The 19,297-nt window shown below is 45.7% G+C and overlaps 1 protein-coding gene across 3 annotated transcripts in view; it reads right to left on the bottom strand.

The window, feature by feature from the left end:
- Nucleotides 1–12,904: 12,904 nt before the first annotated feature.
- LOC125517376 (bifunctional dethiobiotin synthetase/7,8-diamino-pelargonic acid aminotransferase, mitochondrial) overlaps nucleotides 12,905–19,297 on the bottom strand; it is a 30,541-nt gene continuing 24,148 nt past the window's right edge. Inside the window, exons 13-14 of one of the 3 annotated variants that reach the window (XM_048682566.1) lie at nucleotides 14,843–14,955; nucleotides 12,905–13,383 (exon numbers count right to left, since the gene is read on the bottom strand). In XM_048682566.1, the coding sequence (XP_048538523.1) occupies nucleotides 13,203–13,383; nucleotides 14,843–14,955 (294 nt within the window). In that variant the 3' untranslated portion in view covers nucleotides 12,905–13,202. Of the gene's footprint in view, nucleotides 13,384–14,842; nucleotides 14,956–15,442; nucleotides 15,503–19,297 lie in introns of those variants that run through there. The other 2 variants (XM_048682568.1, XM_048682567.1) reach the window with 2 other exon arrangements.

Genomic DNA, 19,297 nt, shown 5'->3' on the forward strand with positions numbered 1-19,297 from the left:
ATTCACCTCAAGGGTGCTGTCAACAATAATAACTCATGCTACCCATATCCAACTGGATATATGTGCCTAGATCTTTCCCCACCACATGATGCTTGCCAAAAGAGAAAAATAAAAAGGAATAGAGAGAAGAACTTTGACTCTTTGCATAAAAGTAAATACATAAAAGTAAAAGATAGGCCCTTCGCAGAGGGAAGCAGAGGTTGCGATGCGCTTATTTGTTTGTATGCTCAACCCTTAGTGCAAAAGAACGTCACATTATATTGCCCCTTATGATAGCAACCTTTATTATGCAGTCTGTCGCTTTTATTCTTTGCTATCACAAGTTAGTACAACGCTCAATTTTCTCTTACACTAAATTATCTAACACTTTTAGAAGCAATTTTTATTGCCTTATTGCACCGATGACAACTTACTTGAATGATCTTATTCAATCCTTAGATAGGTATGGTGGACTCTTGAAAATAAGATTTGGGTTTAAGGGTTTTTGGATGCACAAGTAGTATCTCTACTTGGTGCGGAATTTTTGGCTAGCAAAGATGGGGGCAAGCACCACATGTTAGAAGGATCTATGACAATATAACTTCTGTGTGAATATGAACAAACATAAACCATTACGATGTCTTCCTTGTCCAACATCAACAATTTTGGCATATAATATTTTGATGGGGGCTCACAATCATAAAAGATTTCCATGATAGTGTATTTATATGTGAAAGTTCTCTTCCTTATACTAATTATTCGTGAATTGCTTGTATGACCAATATTGTGATTGTCAAGCCTCAAAAGATTTCACTTTCTAAACCCAATGTGAAGCTACCACTAGCCATGATATGATTTCAACTTCATGACATTCAATTTATTCAACAATTTACTCATAGGATATAAGTGAAGCACAAGAGTAAATGACAAGCTACTACAAAAAGATATAAATGAAGATCATGAGCATAATATTTCTTTCTCTCAAATTAATTTAAGTGAAACATGAGAGAATTTCTTCAAAAATACTAAAGCATATCGTGCTCAAAAAGATATAACTGAAGCACTAGAGCAATTCCATAGAAAAGAGCTTCGTTGACGGGGTGTGAATGCCGCTTACCTAGCCTCCCTGGCAACTATTTGAGGACTATATTTTATTTAAAAACTTTTAGATCTAAGTATTTTATTAAAACAGCAAGAAAAATGAAAATAAAATGACATTCTAAGAATAGCACAACTCATGTGAAGAAGCAAAAACTTAGGCTCAACCGATACTAACCGATAATTGTTGAAGAAGAAAGGTGGGATGCCTACCGGGGCATCCCCAAGCTTAGATGCTTGAGACTTCTTGAAATATTATCTTGTGGTGCCTTGGGCATCCCCAAGTTTGAGCTTTTGTGTCTCCTTAATTCCTCTCATATCATGGTTTCCCTAAATCTCAAAAGCTTCATCCACAGAAAACTCAACAAGGACTCGTGAGATAAGTTAGTATAAACCAATGCAAAAAAACCTTATCATTATCTACTGTAGCAAACCACTACAATTATTATTAAACATTGCATACTAAATGCCTCTACATATTTAATACTCCTATCCTCAAATAGAATCATTAAACAAGCAAACATATGAAAACAATGCAAACATAACAGCAATCTGCCAAACTAGTACAATCTGTAAAGAATGCAAGAGTATCAATACTTCTTAAAATCCAAAAATTATGGAAAAAACACACTGAGCTTATTTTGCAAAAAGTTTCAACATTTTATCACATTCTTACTTTTATAGGGAATTTTTGCAACAAGGGTAACCTTTCTGTTTTCAAACTGCAACATGTATACTTGCAAAATAAGCATGGTAAAAGCTATCTTGCCACTTTTATTGAAGATGCAAAACATTATTTCAAATAACAGCAAGCAAATACTAACAAAATAAAATGACGCTCCAAGCAAAACACATATCATGTGACGAATAAAAACATAGCTCCAAGTGAGGTTACAAATAATGTTGGAGACAGAAGATATATTGTATTTTCCTTTCTTTTCTGTTCCTATAGGTTAGCCTAGCCTTTTCTTTTCTTTTATTTTCCACTACTTGTGGCATTGTAATTATGGCTGTACCTTATTCTCTTTTTAATAAAATGTTGTGGGGCCAAGCCCTGCAGTTTCAATTCAAAAAAAATGTTGGAGATGAAAGAGGGGATGCCCCGAGCTTAGTTCTTTGGATGTTCCTTGTATATTACCTTGGGGTTCCTTAGGCATCCCCAAGCTTAGGTTCTTGTCACTCCTTATTCTCCTCATGTCGACATCTCACCCAAACTTGAAAACTTCAATCACACAAAACTAAACGAAACTTTGTGAGATAGGTTAGTATGATAAAGAGCAAACCATTTCACTTTGGTACTGTCAAAGACGATTCATAATTGTTCTCACACAATTCCTACTGTATCATATCATTTCCATAATTTATATTGAGCGATATAAGCCATGGAAACTAGAAAACAAGCAAACTATGCATTGAAAATAGAATCTGTCAAAAATAGAACAGTCTGTAGTAATCTGTACTCCAACCATATTGTTGCTACTCCAAAAATTCTGAAAAATTAGGAAAGCCTAGGTAATTTGTCTATTAATCTTACGCAAAAATAATTAGCATTTTATCACGCTTTTGTTAAAAATGAGAATTGTTTTTCTGAACGCAAAAGTTTTTGTTTTTCAGCAAGATCAAATCAACTATCACCGTAAGCCATCCCAAATGTCTTACTTGGCACTTTATTGAAACAAAAGCAATAAAACATGATTACTACAATAGCCTAATCATGTTAACACACAAAAACAGTAGGTAAAAGTGTTGGGTTGTCTCCCGACAAGCGTTTTTCTTTAATGTCTTTTAGCTAGGCATGATGATTTCAATGATGCTCACATAAAAGATAAGAAATTAAACACAAAGAGAGCATCATGAAGCATATGACTAGCACATTTAAGTCTTACCCACTTCCTATTCATAGGGATTTTGTGAGCAAACAATTTATAGGAACAAGAATCAACTAGCATAGGAAGGCAAAACATGCACAACTTCAAAACTTTCAACATAAAGAGAGAAAATTTGATATTATTGCAACTCCTACAAGCATATGTTCCTTCCTCATAATAATTTTCAGTGGCATCATGAATGAATTCAACAATATAGCTATCACATAAAGCATTATTTTCATGACACAAAAGCATAGAAAATTTATTACTCTCCACATAAGCAAATTTCTTCTCATCAATAGTAGTGGGAGCAAACTCAACAAAATAATTATCATGAGAGTGAAAATTAAAATCATGATGACAAGTTTCATGGTTATAATTATTCAATATAGCATACATGTCATCACCATAATCATAATATATAGGAACTTTGTTGTCATAATCGATTGCAACCTCCTCCAAAATAGTGGATTCATCATTAAATAAAGTCATGAATTCTCCAAATCCACTTTCATCAATATAATCATCATAAACAGGAGGCATGAAATCATCATAATAAATTTTCTGATCAAAACTTGGGGGACCAAAAATATCATATTCATCAAATATAGCATCCCCAAGCTTATGGCTTTGCATATCATTAGCATCATGTATATTCAAAGAATTCATACTAACAACATTGCAATCATGCTCATCATTCAAATATTTTGTGCCAAGCTTTTCATTGACTTCTTCTTCTAACAATTGAGCACAATTTTCCGAACCATCATTTTCAAGAAAGATATTATAAAGATGATCAATAATATGATGCAACCTCAATTCCATTTTTTATAGTTTTATTTTTATAAACCAAACTAGTGTAAAACAAGATACTAAAAGATTTGATTGCAAGATCTAAAGATATACCTTCAAGCACTCACCTCCCCAGCAACGGCGCCAGAAAAGAGCTTGATGTCTACTACGTAACTTTATTCTTGTAGATACGTGTTGGGCCTCCAAGCGCAGAGTTCTGTAGGACAATAGAAATTTTCCCTCAAGTGGATGACCTAAGGTTTATCAATCCGTGAAAGGCGTAGGATGAAGATGGTCTCTCTCAAACAACCCTGCAATCAAATACAAGAAATCTCTTGCGTCCCCAACACACCCAATACAATGGCCATTTGTATGGGTGCACTAGTTCGGCGAAGAGATGGTGGTAAAAGTGTAATATTGATGGTAGAAATATATTTTTATAATCTGAATAAATAAAAACAGCAAGGTAGCAAATAGTAAACGGGCACAAAAACAATATTGCAATTCTTGAAAATGAGGCCTGGGGTACAACCTCTCAACAATGCTAATATAATTGGATCATATAACTGACCCTCAACGTGCAACGAAGAATCACTCCAAAGTTCCTATCTAGCGGAGAACATAAGACGAAATTGTTTGTAGGGTACGAAACCACCTCCAAGCTATTCCTTTCGATCAATCTATCCTAGAGTTCATACTAAAATAACATGAAGCTATTCTTTCCGACCGATCTAACCAAGAGTTTGTACTAAAATAACACCAAAGCAAATTCAGATTTATAATATTCAATCCAACACAAAGAACTTCAAAGAGTGCCCCAAGATTTCTACCGGAGAAATAAAGACAAGAACATGCATCAACCCCTATGCATAGATGACCCCAATGTCACCTCGGAAATCCGTGAGTTGAGTGCCAAAACATATATCAAGTGAATCAATACGATACCCCATTGACACCATGAGTATTCAATTGCAAGACATATATCAAGTGTTCTCAAATCCATAAAAGTATTCAATCCGATAACAACGAAATCTCAAAGGGAAAAACTCAATTCATCACAACAAGATAAAGAGGGAAAAACACCATATGATCCGACTATATTAACAAAGCCCGCGATACATCAAGATCATGACATGTCAAGAACACGAGAGAGAGAGAGAGAGAGATAGAGAGATTAAACACATAACTACTGGTACAAACCCTGAGCGCCGAGGGTGGACTACTCCCTCCTCATCGTGGTGACCGCCGGGATGATGAAGATGGCCACTGGTGATGATTTCCCCCTCCGGCAGGGTGCCGGAACGGGGTCTAGATTGGTTTTCGGTGGCTACAGAACCTTGCGGCAGCGGAACTTCTGATCTAGGTTAACCCCGAGGGTTTTCGGAATATTTGTGAATTTATAGGGTAAAGAGGGGGTGCGAGAGGCCACCGAGATGGGCACAACCCACCTGGGCATGCCTGGGCCCCCAGGAGCGCCTTGGTGGGTTGTGCCCCCAGGTGCTGCTCTGGCCCATCAGGAGTCTTCTGGTCCATAAAAAATCCACAAAAAGTTTCTCGGTGTTTGGACTCCGTTTGATATTGATTTCCTGCGATGTAAAAACAAACAAAAAAACAACAACTAGCACTAGCACTGGTCAATAGGTTAGTCCCAAAAAATGATATAAAGTTGCTATAAAATGATTGTAAAACACCCAAGAATGATAATATAACAGCATGAATACTTCATAAATTATAGATACGTTGGAGATGTATCAGACACACGTGAGCCACCATTCCTGCTCGCCCGGTGTCTTGACAATCGTTGTGAGTGTATTGTTTGTGTAATGTGGGTTAGATAGTTGGGTGATGGATTCATCCCAAGCCACCAAGATTCCTCCATGAGTCCCTGCGGCCGGCAAGTAAAAGAACTTCCCAAATTTATTACCAAGGCATTGTTGTACAACGGTCACTGATACATCTTGTAGTTTGGTTTCCTGTAAGCACACAATAGTCGGGTTTGCCAGCGTAAGTACTTGATAGACTGCACTCCTCCGAGCCGGAGCGTTGAGGCCACGAACATTCCACACAATCACTTTGAGGGGTTGTGCATTCATTTGGAAATGCAACCAAACCATCTACACCGTAACCACAACTGCCTCTTCCGCAAGGGGTAGAGCCGACGAATCCCATCCGAAGAGAGAAAGCACGGCGGCAATATGCGCGTTCGAGAGGGGGCGGGAGAACAAATCCATGCACATGTGAAGGGCTTCCTCCGAGATCACCTCACCCTCATGCACCAAACATAACTTCCTAATGAGTACTTGTTGTTGCTTGGTGGTTGCATGCTTAGCAATCCTAGCACTCCTCCTGGCCGGCGCCATGTCCATCTTCCTTTTCTTCATGGGATTACCACCTTTTGTAGCCGGAGCCCGACTCGTCGGCCTCGCCAATTAATATAGGAAAAAGTGACAGCCGCATCTCCTCACAAAGAGTTGTCACATTGGCCTGTAGGGGGCACGTATTATCCTGAGCTAAAGGTGTGCCTGGCACCACCTCAGCTGCCTGCTCACCCCCTTCCCCAGGCTGGGCCCTATCCGGTTGCGTGACCGGTACAGTCCCGTCTGTTTCCTCACGTTGTGACGTGCATGGGGCATCCCATCAATATGCAGATCCCCCTCTTCTGATAGGCTAACTTGGAACAAATCCCATGGCCTGATTCCCCCCATAGTGGGCCTGCCAACAAAAGTAGGCCCATCCTCTCCGGTCAGACCAGATAGGTCTAGCAGCAAGGAGCCCAACTGGACTGACCCGACACGATTCGTTCCACCACCGAGCATCCTATCCGAACAACCTTTGATTCCTATATTGATCCGGTCCATGCCCCCTTAACCATCCCGCACCTACCATCTGGAAAGCTGCACAGACGCAGGGGAGACAGCGGGCCCTGCCGCCTGTAGCCTTGGTCGAGGAGCCACACACGACGCCACAAGCGGACACGGGATTGTGGGGTTAGCCGCACTTTCCAGTCCATCGACCTGACCAATCTCCTCCCTTGGCTGCATGCGGTCGCATGCGAACGGCCGGTCGCCGCACACCTCCCCAGCCAGGCTGGGCCCAGCCACCAAACCCGATCCCGTGACGGCAGCCACGCAGCTACTGATGTCGTGCTGACGGACGCCCGAGGTCGCCGGGGCCCAAGCCGTTTGAATCACCTGCCTGCCCGGTAGTGGCGCCTTCATCGAAGAGCCAGCCATGCTCACCGCATCTTCACCTGACCCAGCGGCGCCAGAGCCACCATTGCTGTGAGCCCCACCACCTGAAGGCCGACCCGCACCTGCACTAGGCTGCCAATCATCATCACCTGTGGGCGGTGATGGCGGTGGCTGATCTTCCACCTCCTCAGAGTCCACCAGCGTCAGCTCCGCAAGAACGGTGATGTCAACGGGGTACCAGAGTGTAGTAGCACACCGGACAGCCGTCACACGGCGGACTACAGCACCCGCCCATAGCGTGCGCCTCAGTTCGTCGATGAAGAGTAGACGGCGCCGCGGGATCATCCTTGGGCGGTCCGTACGTAGCCAGACTCTGAAATCTGCCATATCGTGTTGGCGCGCAATGCTGTCGTCCACACCCACCACATATCCCAGTCCACGCAGGATGACCGCCGTTGTCCCTTGGCTCCATGCATGCGCCGGAGCTCCACGAAGCAAGACAGGGACAAGGAATGGCAAATGCGCCACCGTGGACTGCGCTTGACGAATCCACGGTCGAAGCTTGAGGTCGAACCAGGAAGCAGACGCCTTTCCAGAACGCACCATGCGCTCCCGGAGTGCCCCATCCTTGCAGAGCACGAGTAAGTCCTCCGGGTAATACGGGCGAATCGACATGTCCGCCGGGCCGATATCGAACTCTCTGTGTAGCGCCTCAGCCGTGGACGCCAAATCCACCGTTGGGCGGGTGCCGGTGACAGTCACGAGCACCGCGCGAGTGAGCTCCGCCTCCATCTTCTAGATGTCCTCCGATGCCTCCAAGAAGCATGCCTCCACCGGCTCCACCTGAACGCACTCCAAGTGCCCCGAGTCCCCGCCGACCGGGTCGAACAGGACGGAGAACTCCGGACCGAGCACATGACCAAAGACCACCGGTGCCCCACGCGCCCCCGATGCGGACGGCGCCCGAACCACGTCTGTCCACAACCTGATTGCGCCCGGTGGCGAAGGGCCCGAGGATGGTGGCGGCAAAACAGAAGCAGAGCGCCGCGGCAATGCAGCGGGCGACGGGACCGGCACCGCGGCAGGAGGAGCCCTGGGACGAAGGGTCGACAGGGTGCGTGGCGGCTGCTCCACCGGAGACGGGCTGCGGGAGCGGGTGCAACCCCGAGAGATGTCGCCCTCCCCATGGCACCGAACATAGAAGCTGGGGTTCCAGCACTCCACCGAGATGTGCCCATCATCCTTGTCGCGATTATAGTAGTAGCCGAACAGCTCAGCCGGCATCTTGGACTCCAACGGCGGATGAGGCGCAGCCAGCGCGCGCGGAGCATGGCGACGCCACTGAGGGAGGGGAGAGCGGGCAGGCAGCCCTCTCAGACGGCGATGCCTCTTGGTCTGCCATCCAGCCTCCGCCTAGGGCGGGCGGGAGGGGCCAGCACCACCACCCTAGAGGTGGGGTTCCGGCACTCCGCCGAGATGTGCCCATCATCCTTGCCGCAGTTGTAGTAGTAGCCGAACAGCTCAGCCGACATCTTGGACTCCAGAGGCGGACGAGGCGCAGCCAGCGCGCGCAGAGCATGGCGACGCCACTAAAGGAGGGGAGAGCGGGCAGGCGGCCCTCTCGGACGGCGATGCCTCTTGGTCTGCCATCCAGCCTCCGCCTGGGGCGGGCAGGAGGGGCCAGCACCACCACCCTGGACCAGCGGACCGAAGACCGTGCCTACCACCGGCGCCACATCCGGGCAAGATTTTCGCATCACGAAAAAGCAAAACAAGATTGAAGAAATCGAACAAACCTGGAGCTAGATTTGTATGTCCACCAACTACGCCAGGAGACAAGAACTTCGATTCAGCTTCTATCCATACTTGTCAGAAAAGAGGACGGAAGAAGCTGCTGCGGGAGGGTCGACCGTAGGGACGACGCCGAGAAGAACAAACCGGGCCGAGAAGCTCAAGGAAGAAGGAAGAAGGAAGAGAAAGGGAGGAGGGGTCACAGTTACTACGTGCAGTAAATGTTAATCTGACAAAAGGTGGTTGGGGGGGGGGGGGGGGGGGGGGGGGGGGGGGGGGGCGGCCAGTTTCCTGACATATTGCAAATACGGGTGGTCTCGAAACACAATACCAAAGCTATACATTGCAGTGGACTAGCACAAACACGGATCCAGTGTAGGATCAACCGGTACATGACGGAACCGCGCAATATAATTCATAGGTGATACATATCTGTGTGCATCAACTGTAAGAACTTCCTGCTTGATTTGGCAGATCTATAACAAGGGTGAAATACTTGGAGCGTTTCTACTTTCAATCTGTTGAATGAAATGCTGGAGTAGCTCTAGCTCAAGAAGCATGGACAAGAAGGGAGTTAAAGTAGGATGAAGGGAGTTGAAGTACGATGCTGAAATCTAGCAAAAAAAGAAGCAGGAGAGGAAGCTTGAAGCAGAGGCATGGAGGCGAACAGAGAAAGAAGAGAGGGTGGGGGGAAATGGATAGGAACAGTGTCAAGTAGACATTGTCATCCTCATTTTGACAAGAAAGGAAGAAGACAGTGTATCCATCGGAACAGCCAATCGTATTTTACATGTGTATATATATAGCTAATATGAAACGTTTTCAAGTTATACCAAATCTCTCGCACCAATCTTGAAAATGGAACAGACGGCTCGCGATCCGCCGTTCCATCACGGAACCGCGCAATTTTCCTGATCGGGAGCACTGTCGTATGTCTCGCGCTGCTGTGCATTCTGTCGCGCGCTGCGACTGCCAAAGGTGCGTACGCAAGGGCCAAATCAAACGGCTCATACGGGATGCATCGTGTGGCTGCGGGACCACCGGCCAACCTGGTGTAATGAAGATTTTCCTAACCAGATCGGTATTCCATTGACGCGTATCCTCGTCCAGTAGATCGGCAAATAACTGCACCGGGTCATTTAACATTCTGCATAATGGTTTCATAGTAGTGGTGCCCCCGATCCACTGATCATGCTATATCTCAGTGGTCCTTGCTGAAGAGGTTTCCCCCCTTGAATTATCGCACGCCACGTTGTCGATGAACTCGTCAGACACCCGGCCCGGAGAAAATCACCGGTGGATGCTCCCTTCATTTCATAATATAGTATGCCCGCGCTTCTCAAGGTCCAAGTTTAACCGTAAATTTAACCAATATGACCAACTGCGGCGGGAGCAAAAATTATATCCTTAAATTCATATCAAAAATATGAATTCAGTGATATAATTTTTGTTTCTATCACAGTCAGTCTCGTTGGTTAAATTTACGGTCGAAGTTAAATTAAAAAACGCAGATGCACTACATTGTGGAATGGAGGCTTTCTCCGTAAAGAAATATAAGAGCGTTTAGATCACTATTTTTACAGAGGGGTACCTTTTAACACGCGCGCACAAGTTGTCTGGATTGACTAACAGCCTCCAAGCTTGCTTAGCAACCATTGCATCATTCAAGATCTCTAGGTATCAAAAGTCTAGACCACCTTCAGATTTTAAAATAGACATCTTTGACCAAGATTGCCAATGCATACCCTCTTGTCAAGTGACCTAGCCTCCATTGCATCATTCAAGGTCTCTAGGTATCAAAAGCCTAGACCACCTTTAGATTTCGAAATAGACATCTTTGACCAAGATTGCCAATGCATACCCTCTTGTCAAGTGACCCAACCCACCAATACTCGAACATGGCTATCGGGCCAACTCCACCGCGCGACCCCAAACGGACGTCCGTTTTTGCCCGGATTCTGCCCGTTTGGGTAGGGCAATGGGGTCGTGTCCCAGCCGTTTCTGGGATGCAGTAGCCGTGCGCCCAACGCGCGAACGCATCCCGGCCGCATCCTATCTGCGTACTTTTTTCTTTGCAAGCCCTTAAACTTCTTTTCATCATTCATTCTTGGTACATGGGAATACATCACCAAATTTTGACTAGAAAAGCAAGACCAAAGAAAACAAGAACCACAAGAATACATTTTAGAAGATATCCAACTTCCATAACTGCTCCTGTAAGTTGGATTAGTGCCTTCTCGATGCATTCATTGTTGATCTGTGGAGGAGCCGCCTCCATCTTGCGTGTTTCTTTCTTCTTCGAGTCTAAAGAAGTCTCGTGTCTAGCCTCTAATCTAGCAACAAGTGCAATTATCTCATCTACAGCCTCTATGCTAGCTAAAAGTACACGAACATCTACTAAATTACGCTCTATCAATATATCAATGCACTCTTCTTCTCAATACCAAAACTTGCATCCATTCTACACAACAAAATTTGAAGTCAGCACAACTAGTCAAACCTAGAGCACAAACCAAAGCTAAAAAGAGCACATACCCCATCGTTTAAGCACTTGATGAACACTCACCCGGGATGTTCCGGTGTTGTCGCACTTAATGAGCGGCAACGGTGCGCCGACGAGCTTTTGGGCTAGCACCGAGCCTGGCCGACCGCCATTCATGTATCTGCCGGCAGACCACCAACAGTGTAGATCCGAGCGGCTAGAGGAGGAGCCACTGCCTGCATATGGCCTTGCGGCCCTGCCATGGCCTTCCGGCCTGGTGCCCGGCCAGTCCATGGCGTGGCGTGACCTTCCACAGCCGGGCGAGCTCAAAATAGGTGACCGTAATTGGGTAGCTCGAGGGCGCCGAGGGGAAGGGGCTGGGCGAGCGCACGTCCGAGCTGCACAACTACAACGGCAGCAGCAATGGCGGCGGCGGCGAAGGAAAAGTGGGCAAGAGTGGAGGGCGTGCGGCCGGAGGAAGGAAGGGGGCGAATAGAAAAAGACGCCCCTGTGCCACCGATGGGCGGGCTAGGGGAGGGACACGCGCAGACGGCCCGCGCGTCTGCGTGCTATCCATTTCACCCCAAAAGCGACGCAAACTTGGGCCGGGGATGGGTCGAAAGCGGACAGAAAACAGATGAAAATCCGTTTGCGCCCACGCGCTGGGCCATCTGGTTCGTCCATTTCACCCCAAACGGACGCGCGCGGACAAGATGTGGCCGCGCGGTCCGTTTGCGCCCACGCGCTAGGCCGTCTGGTTCGTCCATTTCACCCCAAATGGACGCGCGCGGACAGGATGGGGTTGCGCGGTGGAGTTGGCCTCATGACTTTGCAGCATAAACCTTTTGTGAATGTAAGACAACTCATGGAGTAGGCCGGTAGTGCTTGGACCACTGCTTTGAGGTGAACCTCCCTTCCTGCACAAGACGCATTCCTGTGACTCCATCCCTGGACTCTTGATCTTGCAGACTCAACAATATGTTCAAAGTTCTGTTTTGTGATCCTCCCTGTTGCAGTCGGTAGACCAAGATACTTCTCTGCTAGGGCCTCTCTCTAAATTTGCAAACAGTTTCGAACAACCCTTCTAATAGATGCTCAACAATTCAGGATGAAGAAAATTGAGTTTTTTTTTGGTTGCACTCTGACCTGAGCCAATGCTATAGGCATTGAGAATATCATTCGAGCGGTTTGCACTTCCCCCATCTGCCTTCATGAGCACCAGACACTCATCTGCAAACAAAAGATGTGACACCCATGGAGATCAAAGCCCCGCTTTAATTCCTCTGTCCACCTAGGCTCCATAATTCTTAAGCATACATGATAATCCTTCTCCATAAGAGTAGAAACAAGTAGGGAGATATGGGATCCCTTGCCTGGTCCCTCTTGAAGGACGAAAAGAGGGTAACAATTCACCATTAACCTTCACTTGGAAGCTAACTGAGATGACACACTTCATCACAAGAGATAACCAATCTCCAGAGAAGCCCAGGCAGTGCATCATTGCCTGCAAATACTCCCACTCAACGCGGTCATATGCTTTCATCATATCAATCTTGATTGCACACCAACCTTGCTTCCCCTTCTTTCTTTTGATGGCATCGATGCATTCGTAAGCCGTCAAAAAATTATCAGTTATGAGCCTCCCCGGCACAAAGGCACTTTGCTCTTCTGCAATGATTTCATCTAAAATCTCGCGGAGATGATTAGCCAAAACTTTGGAACAAATCTTATATATATGACATTACAAAGAGAAATAGGCCTATACTGGGTAATATTACTATGATTACATGGAAGTGGGAAATGCAGAGTAGGCCTATTTCTCTTTGTAATGTCATCCCACTTCCACGTAATCATAGGAGAACATTGTAACTGAACTTACATCCAGCCTGAACTACATATTCAAAAGCTCCATAAGCTTTCACCTTAGAGGCGGGGCACATTGTCTGCTGGCCGGAAACTAAAGCTAGCATAGATTTTCTGACTTTCTGCTCACAACTATCCTCAGTGAATTGGATTGAAGTGACTGATTCTACGGTACACTTTGGAGAGTTGTTCCGTGCAGACATCTCTGGTCGTGCAAGGACCACACATTAGGTATATCACGTTGCCCAGGGGCCTCACATAGATATCATCCTCTTCTCGAAGTTGCTGGATCAGGGATCTCGCATACAACGACGCATACCTGCCAGAAATGATGATTAAGGGAATATTACATAAGAGCAAGAGCAGTCCAGTCATAGTACACTTAGTGTTTTATAGTCAAATAAAGTAGTGAATTCGTCCCTAACTGAATTGTTTAGCATCTTGTACTTCACTAGGTATTTAGTTTTTTTCTTCTCTTGTTCCCTTGTACAATCTTGATGTTTTGGCTTTAACTGATAGAGTTCCAGCTAGTTCTTTGGGTTCTTATAATTTGAAACCGAATTTGCAAGAAATCTAGACATGGCTTCACCAGAATAGAGGACAAGGTATCATGGAGAATCAAAAAACAATCAAGTTTTCATCCAATGAGTGGAGAGAATGATGCGTGCTTATGACATCATTGTTGTCTCATATCCTCGTTCAACTGGGGGTACAAATTGCTAGAAAAAAGTAAGTAATATAGATATGAAGCATTTAATGGACTGGGAACTGAATGATAGCAGTTGTTCTCTCGTGCTACAAGTACCAACTATGCAATGTCCAAGATTGGATGAAGGAAGGGGCTGAGCTGGACTGTTCACTGTCCAGGTTTCAGTATTTTGGGCCAAAAAGAAGAATGGTGTATTATATAGGCCGTGGCACAACGGCTGGATCAGGTAGGTACAACAGAAACTCCTATCTGTAGGGCGCCATGCGTGGTGACCGGGTGCTGGGCGCAGGACTTGATTGATTGAGTGGAGCTGGCGACGTGGGCGAGGATGAGGCATTCCTACACAAAAAAGCATACACATCCCTTGTATACTTGGGCTGGGCCAGGGCTAGAGCCCTCCTAGCCCTGGGCCTAGGCATGTCCATGCAATATGATTTGCTTAAATTCACTAATCTTTACAACACTGGCTATCATTCAACTAAAGTTAGCTGAGGCAGATCCAGGACTCACAGCGGTCACATATCAACACAATTCAGTCAATGGAAAAAATCAGGACATCAATACATCTACATGTACTAGGGTGTTTGACATTTCAGTTACATGTAAACGCTCTTATTATACTGCACTTTGAGTCATACAGCACCTTACTATAGATACTCTACAGCAAAGCGCAAAAAAGGGATGCTCTAGAGAAAATTGGATTCCATAGCAACTAAACAGGTCCTGATATGAAAGGCGGCACCAGGGGCAGAACAGGAGGGCGAGTGACATGTCATGCATGGCAACCATATGTTTGTGAGTAGGATCGTGAGGGTGGGGTGGCCCAGTGAGTGTCTTCTTTTTCTCAACAGATCCAAGCTATGTGCATATCATTTTGGGAGTGGTTCGCAAACAAGTCCATGTTCTTGTTAATGAAAAATGCCATATTTTGTTTTGTGCGTGTGTCTATGGGCGTGCATGCGGGTGTCTTTAAGAAAAGTGATTTTTCCTCTTCACTGAAGAAGTTTAAGGTAAATTTTTCCAAGATACCATCAATCAAACAAATTAATGACTATCAAGAGTATCATACCCGGCATCAGATCCCTCGGCCTGCAGCTCAATTGCACACAGAGTTCCCAAGGAGACTACTCTCTTTACATTTGGCAGTGACGATAACTGGTTCACAAGTGTGCCATCCCATAGCTGCAAATTTTGGTAGACATTAGAACTGTAAAACTACATCTACGAATTGACAGAACATAGCATTAGCAAAGAAATTTCTTACATTAACAAAGATACTTCATATATATACACACACACACACATATATATATATAGTGTGACTATTCATTACCCAGGGTGCAGAATAAATTATTTTTCACTCGAGGTAATCTTATGATCGCTTCCTAAATAAATTCGTTTACAATATAAATAGTTACATGTATATTGATTCAATATGTAAAATTTGGTATAAAAAATAAAAAAAAGGTTATAAGACCGGAAAAAAATCACATTTATGTATGTTTTACACTATGTTCTTACATTCGTAATTTTACGTAACATAAAATATTTTTTACGGCGAGTACATATTTTTTTTACGTTCTCTTTTTATGTATGAAACAAGACAAAATTTACGAAACGTAAAAATACGTTGCATTGATGTCAAATTAGAGAGGGGGTGAAGAATAACCATTTCTCACCCAGGGTGACAAATAGCGCGACCCTATATATATGCCCAAAGCACATCAACCTGTGAACCCACCATTAATTTTGTAACAAAAAAGGAGTAAGATAATAATATCACATGTTATGATGGAACAGATTGAAGGACATATACGCCCGTTAAGGAGTTTTTGTGTTAGTGACAAGGTGATTATAGGACTAATCATTTTCTTGAGTATATACTAAATGATTTAGACATTTAGTCCATTCGGAGAGAAGCACGCATAGTTGCAGACACCCCACTCAAAAAGGTTAAAATAAGATGGTCGTTTATTTCTGGCTATGATTTCTTTATTTTGAGTCATGGGAAAAGCCACACTATTAAGATGGGGTATGCTTTGGATGACGTGTTGGAATCAACTATATTTAAATAAACAATATACAGCCACAATCCCATTAAAAAACCTCGGAGAGCGCCTTTAAAAGGCTGCTGGTTGAGCCACTGGAGCGGCCCGGAGTCTGGACTCGCCCAGAAATCACCTAGGGACCGGACTGGAACTCCGGGCACTCAGAGGGTCCGGACAGGTCCAGTACCTTCTGGGCTCACTCGAAAGTCACCCAGAGCCTGGCCTAGAGCCCCTGGGCAGTTCTGTACGTGGCCCAACGAGTAGGTATTAGAGGGACCCTGTTTAAAAACCCTTCCCCACAAGGAAGGGAAGGACTCCACTATCTCTCCACCATTGTTGTGACCTTCCAAAAGCTTGAGATCTCCTTCCATGGTGCTCCACCCTTGCCACAAATTTAGGGGAAGATAGATGATATCTCGATCTACAGTTCTGCAACAACAACAACATCGCCTTTAGTCCCAAACAAGTTGGGGTAGGCTAGAGGTGAAACCCATAAGATCTCGCTACCAACTCATGGTTCTGGCACATGGATAGCAAGCTTCCACGCACCCCTGTCCATGGCTAGTTCCTTGGTGATACTCCATCCTTCAGATCTCTCTTTACGGACTCCTCACATGTCAAGTTCAGTCTACCCCGACCTCTCTTGACATTATCAGTGTTAGGAATATGCAACTTGTATTCCCATGAGGCCATAGGCCGATATATATATACATGTACAGGTGTGGAACATATGCAGGAAACCCCTCATACAACGGGATAAATACAAAGGGGTACATGACTTATATTATAACTCTAACACCCCCCCTCAAACTCATGGTGGATGAACAACACTGAGTTTGGAGAGATAAAAGCCATGTTGTGCTCTAGTCCGAGCCTTTGTCAGGAAATCCGCCAACTGTAACTCGGAAGGCACATACTGAAGAGCAATAACCTGATCCTGCACAGCAGCGCGCACATAGAAAGCATCAACACCAATATGCTTGGTGAGCTCATGCTTCACAGGATCGCGCGCAATGCTAATAGCACCTGTACTGTCAGATAGAAGCAGAGTCGGTGGTGACAGAAACACCAAAATCCTGAAGTAACCACCGTAACCAAGTCACCTCTGCCGTCAAAAGAGCCATTGCTCGCAACTCAGCCTCGGCACTCGAACGGGAAACTGCAGGCTGTTTCTTCGTCTTCCAGGCAATGAGAGAACCACCAAGAAAAACACAGTAAGCAGAAAGTGAACGGCGATCGGAAGGATCACTAGCCCACGTAGCATCCGAATAGGCCTGGAGCTGTAAAGAACTGGAGCGAGGAAAGAATAGACGGTGAGAGATCGTGCCTCGAAGATATCGAAGAACACGAAGGAGATGACTATAGTGAACCGAGGTGGGGGCAGAGACAAACTGACTCAGAATATGAACCGGATAAGAGATGTCCGGACGAGTGACAGCTAGATAGACAAGACTGCCAACAAGATGACGATAACGCGTCGGATCAGGGAGAGGATCACCATCAGTAGCACGGAGGTGAACATTGAGCTCCATAGGAGTCTCAACAACGCGCTCGTCAGTAAGAGCAGCACGAGCAAGAAGATCCTGGATATACTTTTCCTGGGATATAAAAAAGCCATCAGAGTTAGAAGAGACTTCAATCCCAAGAAAGTAGCGAAGAGGTCCAAGATCAGACATAAGAAACTGCTCACTAAGACGGGCCTTTACAAAGGCAATATACTCGGGGTCATCCCCCGTGATGATCATGTCATCAACATAAAGAAGAAGAAGAGTCCGACCACGAGGAGAAAGGTGAATAAACAATGCGGGATCATGAGCACTTGCTAAAAAACCAGCAGCAGTGATCACAGAGGCAAAGCGCTCAAACCAGGCGCGGGGGGCTTGCTTAAGGCCATAGAGAGAGCGACGAAGACGACATACCATGCCATCAGGAACAGAATACCCAGGTGGTGGCTGCATGTACACCTCCTCACGCAGCTCACCATTAAGAAAGGCATTCTTAACATCAAGCTGAGATATAGACCAGTGGCGTGCAGAGGCAACGGCAAGAAGGGTACGAACAGTGGTCATATGAGCCACAGGAGCAAAAGTCTCGTCATAATCACGACCATGCTCCTGCTGAAAACCACGAGCCACAAGACGAGCTTTGTGACGCTCAAGAGAACCATCGGGGCGAGTCTTAACCTTGTAGACCCACTTACAAGTGATCGGACGGACTCCGGGAGGAAGAGAAACAAGATCCCAAGTACCAGTGCGTTCAAGAGCAGCAATCTCCTCTGCCATCGCAAAATGCCATTCAGGATGAACAACAGCCTGACGGTAAGAAGTCGGCTCAAGAACAGCAGCACCAGCGGTGGGAAATCCAAAGCGATCAACAGGCGGACGAGGACGAGAACGCAAGCCATAAGTAGGCTGAGAGGAAGATGACGACCCATCCACAGAGGCATCGACTGGTCGTGGACGACGAGTGTAATGCTGAGGAAGAGATGGAATAATAGAAGGAGGAATCGGCAAGGTAGAATCAGGGGGTGACGACGAAGAAGTCACCGGAGATGAAGGTGTAGAATCCGGTGACGAACTGGGAGAGGAGACCGGGGAGGAAGTCACCGGAGATGAAGGTGGAGAACCCGGTGACATGCTAGGCGAGGAGACCGGGGAGGATGGTGGCTGCAAGTCAACGAGATGTGGAGAAGGAGAGGAAGTGGAACGGAGAGGTACAGTGTCGGCAGGGGTGATAAGTGAGTCAGGAAAAGTGAGGAAAGAGATATCCTGCACTGAAAAAGTCGAGGAAGATGGGCGTGGGTAGAAGGGACGAGACTCTTCAAAAGTCACATCTCGAGAGATACGCATCCGACGACCAATAGGATCCCAACAACGATAGCCCTTATGCTCATCACTGTAGCCTAAGAAGACACACTCAACAGACTGAGCGGTCAGTTTGGTGCGTTCGCGAGGGGCAAGAAGAACATAGCAAACACAACCAAACGAGCGAAGCATCGAATAATCGGGAGAACGATCAAAAAGTCGCTCGAAAGGAACACCACCCTGTAGAGCAGCGGAAGGCTGTATATTGATAAGAGAGGTGGATGTGGAGACGGCCTCAGCCCAAAAATGAGGCGGGAGAGAGGCAGCAATCATCAATGCACGAGCCGTCTCAAGAAGATGTCGATGCTTTCGCTCAGCCACACCATTCTGAGCATGAGCACCAGGACAAGAGAATTGAGAGAGAGTCCCGTGCTCAGCAAGAACACCATGCAACGTCTTAGAGATATACTCGCCAGCGGAGTCAGCACGAAAAACACGAATGGGTGAAGAGAACTGAGTATGAACCATGGCAGCAAAACGCTTATAAATAGACAACACCTCAGAACGAGAAGTCATGAAATAAAGCCATGTGTAACGAGAGAAATCATCTATGAAAATAATATAGTATTTATGACCACCTTTCGAAGCCAAAGGGGCCGGACCCCATACATC

This window comes from Triticum urartu, chromosome 6 (genome assembly GCF_003073215.2).
Source record: "Triticum urartu cultivar G1812 chromosome 6, Tu2.1, whole genome shotgun sequence".
Lineage (NCBI taxonomy): Eukaryota > Viridiplantae > Streptophyta > Magnoliopsida > Poales > Poaceae > Triticum > Triticum urartu.